General features: G+C 36.2%; 1 protein-coding gene across 2 annotated transcripts in view; it reads left to right on the top strand.

Annotated features, from left to right (window-relative positions):
• LOC100367332 (uncharacterized) overlaps positions 1 to 9,644 on the top strand; it is a 44,333-nt gene extending 34,689 nt beyond the window's left edge. For both annotated transcript variants that reach the window (XM_085490631.1, XM_085490632.1), the window contains 2 exons: positions 1,811 to 2,063; positions 4,938 to 9,644. In XM_085490631.1, coding sequence (XP_085346757.1) covers positions 1,811 to 2,063; positions 4,938 to 5,098 — 414 coding nt within the window. In that variant the 3' untranslated portion in view covers positions 5,099 to 9,644. The remainder of the gene's footprint in view (positions 1 to 1,810; positions 2,064 to 4,937) is intronic.
• Positions 9,645 to 14,618: the final 4,974 nt, after the last annotated feature.

The raw sequence follows: 14,618 nt of genomic DNA on the forward strand, positions 1-14,618 counted from the left end.
AGAAGATGATCATGATGCCAACAAGCAAGGCATGAAAAGCGACACTGATGTTTTAGAGAGGTCACATGTCAGTTCGCATAGAAACACAAACTGTGGTTCAGACACTCGTGCCTGTGTTCCTGGTTTAAGTGCTAAGATGGAAAATTCAAAGGGAAGTTGCTCTGACAATGATAAGATTGATCTTATTGAAGACCCTTCATATGGAGGACCACATCCTGTGCTCAGTGAAAATCCATTGTGTGTACACCTACCCTCTACTGTTGTGATTGAAGACACTTCATGTGGAGGCCCTTCTTGTGAAGACCTTTCATGTGCATGCCCACCTACTGCTGTTTTAGGTGAAAACCTTCCAAAAGTAGGACCCTCTCCAACTGAAGATAAGCCTCCTGCTTATTCTATGAAACTGTTATCAGGTGAAATCACAAATGAAAACGACAATCTTGCCTTCATGATGCGTAAATCTGTGAATGAGAGTCATAAATCAGAACTGGTATCTGTGAAGGAAAATCACAGGTTAGCTGATTCTGTTGAATCAGCCACAAATGACAATGATTCTGAAAGTCCATCTGATGAGAGTGCTGATGTTGTGGCTGAGTTGAGACAATTGGCAGATCCTTTTTCTGTTCAATGTAATGCAGATCTATGCAGTGTAAACAAATGTAGCAGTTATGCAGTTTCTAGTGAACCTTCCAGAGAGGGACCAAGTTTCGTAGGTGTTAAAAATGGGAAACTGATGACGTCTTTCACTCAGAGCAAGAAGTGGAGTCAAAATACAAGTGATATGCTAAGTTCTAGTCAAGTGTTGGGAAAGAAACCTCCACGTGCAGAACTGGTGCAGAATGTTTCTCTGGTACAGATTGAGAAACATAAGAAGCATGTGGATAGACCACAAAGTATGCATAGTGGAGTAGTGTCAAGGTGCAGATCAGTTGGAAATCTGGCATTAGCACCTGTGCACGAGAATGAAAGTTTACATTTACAGTCCATTGGTAAGAATAGTAGAAAATCTGCTGCCACCTCGTCTGTTAACCATGGTCCTGTCATGGGTGTGGCACGACTACGACAGAAACGATGTGCATCACGCAACTATAGACACAGTTACCATGAAGGCGTGCATCTGCAGCACGATCCATGGGTACCCCAGAAGCATGACAGTTCTAGCACTAGTGCTGTTTCATTGCCAGGTTTTGCTGCTGTCAGGGAAATACCAGAAGAAGTGTGTGCGAAAGTAAAGACAATAAATTCAGATAGTACTCATAAAGATAATGCTGTGTCAACATCAGTTAACTGGGCCACCCTTGCCAATAAGTCAAATAATGCTAAGAAGAATCATTTACAAAATAACCCTGTGAAGACTAACATAGTGTCTAACACTGTTGGTAATCAACAAGGCATAAATAGACTATCCGTACATTCAGGGGAAACTGGTCCTATTAGTAATTCTGCTTCACCCACTACTGTACAACCTCCACTCACTGACAAACCCACAAACCATACATGTGATCTCAGTATCCCAGCATCCAATTTGATTGTATCGCATTTTTCTCCATCTCCACAGGGTAGGCCGTCCTCTTGCAGAGATTACAGCGCTCACTGCGAAACTCGCCATCACATTATTAACAATGCTTCAAATTCTCCCCAGTTTGATACTGGTTACCATAGCAGCAGATTTGCTTCCAAATCTGCTTCTCATAGCAACAAAGCAGCTGACACATTTCGCTCTGGTCGCAGCGTATCAACTCATGAGGACAAAGCATCAATTAACACACCATCTCATTCTCGTCCACATTCTCTTTCATACATTTCACAGGAGGATTATCCTCGACATCATCACCATCATTCTCTGCCAGCCAATTCACAGCCGCCCAGTAGTTCATATAGGCATCCATCGCCTAATGGCAGCTATTCCAGCAGTACATCATCCATCACATCACCGGGGCAAACCATAGACATTGCAGCCACATTAGATCCGACATACCGACAAGATCAAATGTATCCACCACAAGATGTACAAGGGGTCACATTAATCAAGAAAACGCCATTAAATGAATCATTACCACCAGGTAGGTCCTTAATTTCTTCAATTCATGTACTGTCTTCAGCACATCTCTGATGAAAATGTGTATCCTGATTCTTTTTAGGATACATTGAATAAATGGTGTGTTTCTGATAACCAAAACGTGCCTTAAACTTTTCACCACCAGTTTCCTTTTTTCATCATGAATTCACTTTCCTTCAGAAGATTGGGTACAAAATATCCAAATTGTTTGAGTGGAAATTGACTCAAATTGTGTCTATTGGTGCCAAAATTAGGGTTGATTTCCAGAAATATTGAAGAATGTAACATAAAAGTGCAGAAAATTTTGGGTGAGAGTCTGGTGGGGAAAAAGTTAATTTCACATGGTGACCTATGTATCCTTTATGGCCAACAGTAGTCGCTGGATGATCCTCACTTTGTTTTGTGTTGCATGTTAGATTGATTCTTAACATAATATAAACATTTTATTTTAAAATACTTCTATATAATACAGCAGCATGGACCAACAAAATTCGCATAATCTACAATAACTTTACAAAACAAAACAACAATTACATGATTGCAGTAAACAAATATGGCAAATAAAAAAGTTGTGCTTACTTTATTTTTATTTGAATGCTTACCAGAAACACACTATTTGTTTATTTAGTCTATTGAAGTTCACCCACACTAAAAATGCATGTAAATGTTTGCTATTAAAATGCCAAAAGCAGTTGGCCATCATTAAAAAATCTTTGTACATTGTACAATAGAATATTATTCATTTGAAAATTAACCAACTAGTTATTCGTAAATACTCTCCCAATTTTCATAATAGCAAACACTTTGGCTAGAGAAAATAGTTTTTTATTAGTTTCAAAACGTTCTTATTTATAGTGTCAATACCATGTATATTTTGCAAAATGCTTCTTGTGATAAACCTACAGTACACCACAAAGCAGTCCAGTTAACTGTACTGTCACTAACTATAGTTATCAATGAATAACTGCTAATTTATTCACTACCATAATGCATATTTATCAATATTAATTTATTCCTCATCACCATACATATTCATCAATGCTAATTTATTCACCACCATCATGCATATTCATCACTGCTAATTTATTTATTGCTGAGAATATTCATCAATGCTAATTTATTCACCACCATCATGCATATTCATCAATGCTAATTTATTCATTGCTGAGAATATTCATCACTGCTAATTTATTCACCACCATCATGCATATTCATTACTGCTAATGTATTCATTACTGAGAATATTCATCAATGCTAATTTATTCATTATCATCATGCATATTCATCACTGCTAATTTATTCATTGCTGAGAATATTCATCAATGCTAATTTATTCACCACCATCATGCATGTTCATCAATGCTAATTTATTCATTGCTGAGAATATTCATCACCGCTAATTTATTCACCACCACCATGCATATTCATCAATGCTAATGTACTCATTGCTGAGAATATTCATCAATGCTAATTTATCGACTAGCATCTTGCATATTCATCACTGCTAATTTATTCATTGCTGAGAATATTCATCAATGCTAATTTATTCACCACCATCATGCATATTCATCAATGCTAATTTATTCATTGCTGAGAATATTCATCAATGCTAATTTATTGACTAGCATCATGCATATTCTTCAATGCTAATTTATTCTTTATTTCTATTATTCATGGCCATCATGAATAGCTATCTTCTAATTTATTCATGACCATCATGAATATTCATTTCATAATTTATTCATGGCCATCATGAATAGCTATCTTCTAATTTATTCATGACCATCATGAATATTCATTTCATAATTTATTCATGGCCATCATGAATAGCTATCTTCTAATTTATTCATGACCATCATGAATATTCATTTCATAATTTATTCATGGCCATCATGAATATTCATCAATGCTAATGTACTCATTGCTGAGAATATTCATCAATGCTAATTTATCGACTAGCATCTTGCATATTCATCACTGCTAATTTATTCATTGCTGAGAATATTCATCAATGCTAATTTATTCACCACCATCATGCATATTCATCAATGCTAATTTATTCATTGCTGAGAATATTCATCAATGCTAATTTATTGACTAGCATCATGCATATTCATCACTGCTAATTTATTCATTGCTGAGAATATTCACCAATGCTAATTTATTCACCACCATCATGCATATTCATCAATGCTAATTTATTCATTGCTGAGAATATTCATCAATGCTAATTTATTCACTACCATCATGTATATTCATCAATGCTAATTTATTCACGTACATCATGAATAGCTATCTTCTAATTTATTCATGGCCATCATGAATAGCTATCTTCTAATTCATTCATGACCATCATGAATATTCATTTCATAATTTATTCATGGCCATCATAAATAGCTATCTTCTAATTTATTTATGACCATCATGAATATTCATTTCATAATTTATTCACCACCACCATGCATATTCATCAATGCTAATGTACTCCTTGCTGAGAATATTCATCAATGCTAATTTATCGACTAGCATCTTGCATATTCATCACTGCTAATTTATTCATTGCTGAGAATATTCATCAATGCTAATTTATTCACCACCATCATGCATATTCATCAATGCTAATTTATTCATTGCTGAGAATATTCATCAATGCTAATTTATTGACTAGCATCATGCATATTCTTCAATGCTAATTTATTCTTTATCACCATACATATTCATCAATGCTAATTTATTCACTACCATCATGTATATTCATCAATGCTAATTTATTCACTACCATCATGTATATTCATCAATGTTAATTTATTCACTACCATCATGAATGTTAATAAGTTCATCTGCATTCAATCAATAAATCAATCTTGTTTCTTTTTAGTATTCACACCAGATGATGATGATGATGATGACTTTTATCCTGGTATCTCAGAGACTGATAAAAACTTTGCACCAATCCAGGGTACAAGAAGGAAAAGTGACAGCAAGAAAGAACGAAAAAACAAAGGACTCTTTGGAAAACTGAAGAAAAAGAAGAATTAACATTTTATTAATGATCAGACTATGCATAATGATGAGTTTATTTGAACTATTCAAACTTGCCCAGTTGTACCTGTAATCATGACACTAATTGACAAGAATATGTACAAAGTAATAGAACATCTGGAAATAATATACTAGCCTCACTTCTGTAGCCTAAATCATTGTCACTTTGTCAACAAGGCCGTTTGGGGCTATAACTAAATAATCATATACAGTACTTTACTACTTTATCTGTGAATGCAATCATGTATTTTCATACTGTTTATCAGATACCAATAGATTGTTTTCCGTTGACTGCGAGATCCCGTGTTATGTGTGAAATCAAATGAAAAAAACAGGACAAACAAAGGTCATAGCGTCAAGGTTGCTTCTGAACATCGCTAGGGGTTCGTCAAATGCAAAAAAAAATATTACAATAATGTGCTATACACATTTAATGATGATGATTTCTATAAAGTAAGGGTATCTCAACGCAGTATTTCCCTCAAGGATTGCCATGAGCTATAAAAAATGAAATTCAAAATTCAAAATCAAATCGTTTGATTTTTGTGACAGACAATTTTTGTGACGGTTCGCGCCTTTCACCCAATATGCGAGATATCAAGGTGAACGAAAAATTACTTATACCTCTGACATAATATTGTATGTCAGCTATTTCTCTGTGTTTGCAGTTTCAATCTTCTGGGTGAAATACAATCTCATCAGCCACTCCTTCTTTCTTCCTTATATATAAACAATACAAAGATTCCAGTCAAATTATGTTAATCAATTATAAATATCTATACAGATTACAATACTATTTCTACTGCTTTTTTAAAACAATATTGAGGAATTTGGGTCCACATTTGTGTCATAATTATCACTGAAGAATGCACTTATAGCTCACCTGGCGCTTTCATCATCACCATCATTGTAATTTATTCATGACCATCATGAATATTCATCTCCAAATTTCATTTACGTACATCATGAATAGCTATCTTCTAATTCATTCATGACTATCATGAATATTCATCTCCTAATTTCATTTACGTACATCATGAATAGCTATCTTCTAATTCATTCATGACCATCATGAATATTCATTTCATAACTTATTCATGGCCATCATGAATAGCTATCTTCTAATTTATTCATGACCATCATGAATATTCATTTCATAATTTATTCATGACCACCATGAATATTCATCTCCAAATTTCATTCACGTACATCATGAATAGCTATCTTCTAATTTATTCATGACCATCATGAATATTCATTTCATAATTTATTCATGGCCATCATGAATAGCTATCTTCTAATTCATTCATGACCATCATGAATATTCATTTCATAATTTATTCATGGCCATCATGAATAGCTATCTTCTAATTTATTCATGACCATCATGAATATTCATTTCATAATTTATTCATGGCCATCATGAATAGCTATCTTCTAATTTATTCATGACCATCATGAATATTCATTTCATAATTTATTCATGGCCATCATGAATAGCTATCTTCTAATTTATTCATGACCATCATGAATATTCATTTCATAATTTATTCATGGCCATCATGAATATTCGTCTCCTAATTTCATTCACGTACATGATGAATATCTATCTTCTAATTTATTCATGGCCATCATGAATATTCACCTCCTAATTTCATTCACGTACATGATGAATATCTATCTTCTAATTTATTCATGACCATCATGAATATTCACCTCCTAATTTATTCATGACCATCATGAATATTCACCTCCTAATTTATTCATGACCTTGATGCATATTCATTTCATTATCTATTCATGACCATCATGAATATCCATCTTCTAATTTATTCATCTTTGTTAAATCTGTTATTTGTTTTTCTGGATACTGTAAACCACTTTTATTTTCACAGAAAACACATTTTCCGGGTCAGTGAAAATCTGTAGATGATATGCACAGAAAATTAAGCCACATATTTTTCATGAGATTTCAGCATGAATCGTGCCATCCTACTGTCATATCCCCAGACATTCCACTCACATATTTAACAATAACTTCATTCAGCACAATAAATTGTTGGCTATATGTGCATATTTTTTACACATTTTGGGGGGTTTGATATTTCTTTTTAAAGTTTCCCCAAATTGTATTAAAAATAGTCACCATAAATTCCATTTGAAGACCAGTTCTAGTTTTACTCATTTTTGAGCAAACTCGGCACATCAAATAAGTCTTTGCTGCTCATTATTAAGGGTTGCAGTGTATCATTGTCGTCAATGACATCAACATTGTCAGTGACAACAACATTGTCGACAGTGTCGTTGACGTCACCATATTCACCACTGTCGTTGACGTCACCACTGTCGTTGACATTACAACCATGCGCATTTAATGTCAGTCAAATACCACATCTAGCAACATGTATACTTGTGAATTGAATGTGATGTTTTTTTTGTTTTGTTTTTTATAAATGTTTTTTGTGCCAGGCGACAGTGTCGGACATTCAATGTCACTGTTGTCTCTCCTGACTTTTTTTTTTGTATGTGCAAATTGCAAGTACTAGTGCTGACACATTTTGCCACAGAAGTCATATTCATATTTGGGACTTACATGACAGGGCTGTGCAAACATCTTCCTATCAAATGGCAATTTAATGTGCTATCCTGGCATCAACCAGGCTCAGTCAAACACAAGCACAAGCATTCGTTAGTGAATGAATCTCGGCCAGTTCCACTGGCCTTCCCATTGAGTCTGTGGTACACTCACCCAGGGTAGGGGTCGACCCTTTTGATGTTCAGCCTTAAGGTAGGATTTGAACTTGGGTCTACCGATCATGTGGTGTTTATTTTACAAAAAAATTATAAGCATGTAGTCTCTAATGATTATAGCACTGCAAAAAATACTGTTATGAAGAAAATTCTAATAATCAAGTTCAGCTATAATCACATTTTATATTCCAAATCAGTAATTGCTTGCTATGCTATATCTTGAAATATTTATATAATATATTAAATGGTCGAGTAAAATGAACAATTACAAACAAATGAATGCCTGTACTGTGTATATAGTTTGTATTATGTTTTCTTTGTCACAGCAATGACTCGGTATTTATTTTGAGGGGAAACCCATAAACAAGAATGCATTGTTTGTATTTAACTTGTATTTACCTTTTTCTAGTATTACAACAGTATTGTAAACAAAAATATGTCTTCCAACTAGCTTCAGTTCTGGTTTTATAAGTTTCAGCCCAATTTATCGGGTATTCCCAGCGCAGATTGTGTAGCTCATTTAAATTATGAATTTTAATTTTTACTAATGTAAATACATGTATATTTCTCCTGACGTCTTCTTTTTTTGTTATTATCCTGGAGGATGTCCAAATAACACTGATCTTGTTCGTTGTTGAATTACGACTATTCTGGTAGGAAATGAGGAATATGAGCTGGGATCATTCTGTTTGTTTTCTACATTCTGTTTGTATGTATGCCCAAGTAATCCGTCAACCCAATCTCATAGGTACAATGTAATCATTGGTTTAAAGTCGATGTCTTGTCAAAACTGACGAGTTCCATCAACATGTAATGACCCTTTAACCAACCTGCCTATTTAATCATACTGCTTCATTTATCATGCACGTCTCTAAACCAAGTGACTGTAGTTGTAGGGACTGTAGATTTGTTGGGTCTGTGATTCAGTCTTTGTATGTTAGCGATTCATTATGTACACAAAAAAAACTTATATTCCAGCATGTTATATATTTTGAAATTAGTTGAGGTCGATTCTGAGGGTTTTTAACCTTTTCACCACTAGACTTTCTCATCCAAATTTGTTTGGATTTTTCTTGTATTCTTCAATATTTCTGGAAATGAATCTTAATTTTGCAGACAAAAATTTAGTCAATTTTCAGTTTTTACTAAAAAAAAAAAAAAATTGGCTATTTTTTCCCAATCTTCTGAAGAAAAGAGCATACTGTAAATTTGTGATGAAAAGAGGGAACTGGTGGTGAAAATGGTTAAGGAAAAAGACAAACTTGTAATGACTCCGAGTACTGTGCTTCTAAAGATTAAATAATTTATGGTGAACTCTAAATGGTGGACAGTATTTTTCGCAATAGACTAATAAAGTTCACACATCCTGGTACATTCTTGGCGTATTGTATTTTAGTTTGTACTACCAGAAAGTACCAGGATGTGTGACCTTTAGGGGTCATGCATACCCCCTTCCATATTATGTGAAGTGTGTCCTTTTTTATAAATGTATGCACAATCACTAATGAACAGTTGTTCTATTCTTACATAAGGAATCTGTCAAAATATATCAGAGAAAAATTAAAGTTTTCCCAAAATGCAACATGTTGTAAATTCTATATTTTGCTCAGACATAAACTCGTATATTTATTTTTTGTTGACTTGTTTCATGTGAGAGTTGTTTTGTAGTGTTATTATTTGCTGAACTATTTTAATTGAAGTTGAATCTGTACATATTTAATTATTTTTCAAGAAATTATACCTTTCTGTCAAATGCATACTATTATAGATATTAAAGGGGGCATTTTATATATGCTGTTTATGGTTTGCCTTGTAATTTCCATAGTATTGAACTTGGCATTACTAAAAAAAATCAATTGTGCTATAACAATGTCTTATTCAATTTTTGCTGCCTTCTTGACTTTTAAAGCGGGGGAGTCGTCACCTACGCATGCGACAGTCTGCCATAGTGTGTTGTTGTTTCCAAACAAGCATCTACCCATGAGCCTTTGCGTTATGGATGTGGTTTATTGTCGCTTGGAACTCAATTCTCGTGCATGCAGGTGCCGACCCTCCCGCTTTAATGTCAACCACAAAGCTATATCATGCCAGGCTGCCTGCATGCTGCCTTGTTGATGAGTCTAACATGCCACCTCATGGTTGCATGTCCCCATCAATATTCAGTTTAATATTGCAATAAATGGGGTGATAGTCCAATAAAATGGCAAGCAAAGTTATGATACAGTACTGTATTTCTTCTACCAAAATGAAGTTACAGATTTCAAATGATTTAGCATCTCTCCACACACTTGTTAAAAAATCACCATAGTTTCCTCACAGGTTAAAACCAAAAAAGTACTTTGCATGTCTAGAATTGTATGATACTCGTTTGCTAATGTTAATACAAAAGGACTTCACCTACGAATATATTGTCTGGATAGAGTACTTTCAGTACAAGCAGTTTGCACTATTCCACAAGATCATGCAGTTAGTGGAAGTTCTGTGATAGAGGAAGCTAGTACAGAACACTGATCTTGACATATTACCACTGCAAAAACTACATTTAGTGGAATTACTGTCATTAAGGAAGCTAGTACTAAGTGCTTATTTACTTTTATGACCAGGAGTACTGCCACTGGGGAAGATATTTCTAAGCACTGATCCCACTTACGACCAACTACAGTTAGATGAACAGGCATTGTTGAGTCATCTTTCACAATAAGAGCAATGTTCAACAAAACAGTTTTCATAATAAACTGTAGATATTCAACCATAAATCCCTATCATGATTGTTACCATGGATAGGATGGGAGCTTCCATGGAATTGCCTGTCACTTCTGAATTGCCTGTCATTTATAATTGCATTTTACCAAAGAGTTGCCTACTACCCAAGAGTTGTATACTACCCAAGAGTTGTATGCTACCTGAGAGTTGTATACTACTCAAGAGTTGTATACTACCAAAGAGTTGCCTACTACCCAAGAGTTGTATGCTACCTGAGAGTTGTATACTACCCAAGAGTTGTATGCTACCTGAGAGTTGTATACTACTCAAGAGTTGCCTACTACCCAAGAGTTGCATACTACCCAAGAGTTGTATGCTACCTGAGAGTTGTATACTACTCAAGAGTTGCATACTACCCAAGAGTTGTATGCTACCCAAGAGTTGCATACTACCCAAGAGTTGTATGATACCTGAGAGTTGTATACTACCCAAGAGTTGTATGCTACCTGAGAGTTGTATACTACTCAAGAGTTGCATACTACCCAAGAGTTGTATGCTACCCAAGAGTTGCATACTACCCAAGAGTTGTATGATACCCGAGAGTTGTATACTACCCAAGAGTTGTATGCTACCCAAGAGTTGTATACTACCCAAGAGTTGTATGATACCTAAGAGTTGTATGCTACCTGAGAGTTGCATACTACCCAAGAGTTGTATGCTACCCAAGAGTTGTATGCTACCCAAGAGTTGTATGCTACCCAAGAGTTGTCTACTACCCAAGAGTTGTATACTACCCAAGAGTTGTATGATACCTGAGAGTTGTATACTACCCAAGAGTTGTATACTACCCAAGAGTTGCATACTACCCAAGAGTTGTATGCTACCTGAGAGTTGTATACTACTCAAGAGTTGTATACTACCAAAGAGTTGCCTACTACCCAAGAGTTGTATACTACCCAAGAGTTGTATGATACCTGAGAGTTGTATACTACCCAAGAGTTGTATACTACCCAAGAGTTGCATACTACCCAAGAGTTGTATGATACCTGAGAGTTGTATACTACCCAAGAGTTGTATACTACCAAAGAGTTGCCTACTACCCAAGAGTTGTATGCTACCCAAGAGTTGTCTACTACCCAAGAGTTGTATACTACCCAAGAGTTGCATACTACCCAAGAGTTGTATGCTACCTGAGAGTTGTATACTACTCAAGAGTTGTATACTACCAAAGAGTTGCCTACTACCCAAGAGTTGTATGCTACCTGAGAGTTGTATACTACCCACGAGTTGTATGCTACCTGAGAGTTGCCTACTACCCAAGAGTTGTATGCTACCTGAGAGTTGTATACTACTCAAGAGTTGTATACTACCAAAGAGTTGCATACTACCCAAGAGTTGTATGCTACCCAAGAGTTGTATACTACCCAAGAGTTGCATACTACCCAAGAGTTGTATGATACCTGAGAGTTGCATACTACCCAAGAGTTGTATGATACCCAAGAGTTGCATACTACCCAAGAGTTGTATGATACCCGTGAGTTGTATACTACCCAAGAGTTGTATGCTACCCAAGAGTTGCATACTACCCAAGAGTTGTATGATACCCGTGAGTTGTATACTATCCAAGAGTTGTATGCTACCCAAGAGTTGCATACTACCCAAGAGTTGTATGATACCTGAGAGTTGCATACTACCCAAGAGTTGTATGCTACCCAAGAGTTGCATACTACCCAAGAGTTGTATGATACCCGTGAGTTGTATACTACCCAAGAGTTGTATGATACCTGAGAGTTGCATACTACCCAAGAGTTGTATGATACCTGAGAGTTGTATACTACCCAAGAGTTGTATACTACCCAAGAGTTGTATACTACCCAAGAGTTGCATACTACCCAAGAGTTGTATGCTACCTGAGAGTTGTATACTACCCAAGAGTTGTATACTACCCAAGAGTTGTATGCTACCTGAGAGTTGTATACTACCCAAGAGTTGTATGATACCTGAGAGTTGCATACTACCCAAGAGTTGTATGCTACCCAAGAGTTGCATACTACCCAAGAGTTGTATGATACCTGAGAGTTGTATACTACCCAAGAGTTGTATGATACCTGAGAGTTGTATACTACCCAAGAGTTGTATACTACCCAAGAGTTGTATGCTACCTGAGAGTTGTATACTACCCAAGAGTTGTATGCTACCCAAGAGTTGCATACTACCCAAGAGTTGTATGATACCTGAGAGTTGTATACTACCCAAGAGTTGTATGATACCTGAGAGTTGTATACTACCCAAGAGTTGCATACTACCCAAGAGTTGCATACTACCCAAGAGTTGCATACTACCCAAGAGTTGTATGATACCTGAGAGTTGTATACTACCCAAGAGTTGTATGATACCTGAGAGTTGCATACTACCCAAGAGTTGTATGATACCCAAGAGTTGCATACTACCCAAGAGTTGCATACTACCCAAGAGTTGCATACTACCCAAGAGTTGTATACTACCCAAGAGTTGTATACTACCCAAGAGTTGTATACTACCCAAGAGTTGTATGCTACCTGAGAGTTGTATACTACCCAAGAGTTGTATGCTACCCAAGAGTTGCATACTACCCAAGAGTTGTATGATACCTGAGAGTTGTATACTACCCAAGAGTTGTATGCTACCCAAGAGTTGCATACTACCCAAGAGTTGTATGATACCTGAGAGTTGTATACTACCCAAGAGTTGTATGATACCTGAGAGTTGCATACTACCCAAGAGTTGTATGATACCTGAGAGTTGTATACTACCCAAGAGTTGCATACTACCCAAGAGTTGCATACTACCCAAGAGTTGCATACTACCCAAGAGTTGTATGATACCTGAGAGTTGTATACTACCCAAGAGTTGTATGATACCTGAGAGTTGCATACTACCCAAGAGTTGTATGATACCCAAGAGTTGCATACTACCCAAGAGTTGCATACTACCCAAGAGTTGCATACTACCCAAGAGTTGTATACTACCCAAGAGTTGTATACTACCCAAGAGTTGTATGCTACCTGAGAGTTGTATACTACCCAAGAGTTGTATGCTACCCAAGAGTTGCATACTACCCAAGAGTTGTATGATACCTGAGAGTTGTATACTACCCAAGAGTTGTATGCTACCCAAGAGTTGCATACTACCCAAGAGTTGTATGATACCTGAGAGTTGTATACTACCCAAGAGTTGCATACTACCCAAGAGTTGCATACTACCCAAGAGTTGTATACTACCCAAGAGTTGTATACTACCCAAGAGTTGTATACTACCCAAGAGTTGTATACTACCCAAGAGTTGTATGATACCCAAGAGTTGCATACTACCCAAGAGTTGCATACTACCCAAGAGTTGTATGATACCCAAGAGTTGCATACTACCCAAGAGTTGCATACTACCCAAGAGTTGTATACTACCCAAGAGTTGTATACTACCCAAGAGTTGTATACTACCCAAGAGTTGTATACTACCCAAGAGTTGTATGATACCCAAGAGTTGCATACTACCCAAGAGTTGCATACTACCCAAAAGTTGTATGATACCCAAGAGTTGTATACTACCCAAGAGTTGTATACTACCCAAGAGTTGCATACTACCCAAGAGTTGTATGATACCCAAGAGTTGCATACTACCCAAGAGTTGTATGCTACCCAAGAGTTGCATACTACCCAAGAGTTGTATGCTACCCAAGAGTTGTATACTACCCAAGAGTTGTATACTACCCAAGAGTTGTATGCTACCTGAGAGTTGTATACTACCCAAGAGTTGTATGCTACCCAAGAGTTGCATACTACCCAAGAGTTGTATGATACCCAAGAGTTGCATACTACCCAAGAGTTGTATACTACCCAAGAGTTGTATGATACCTGAGAGTTGTATACTACCCAAGAGTTGTATACTACCCAAGAGTTGTATGATACCTGAGAGTTGCATACTACCCAAGAGTTGTATACTACCCAAGAGTTGTATGCTACCTGAGAGTTGTATACTACCCAAGAGTTGTATGATACCTGAGAGTTGTATACTACCCAAGAGTTGT

This window comes from Saccoglossus kowalevskii, chromosome 15 (assembly GCF_978046115.1).
Source record: "Saccoglossus kowalevskii chromosome 15, keSacKowa6.1, whole genome shotgun sequence".
Taxonomy (NCBI): Eukaryota; Metazoa; Hemichordata; class Enteropneusta; family Harrimaniidae; genus Saccoglossus; species Saccoglossus kowalevskii.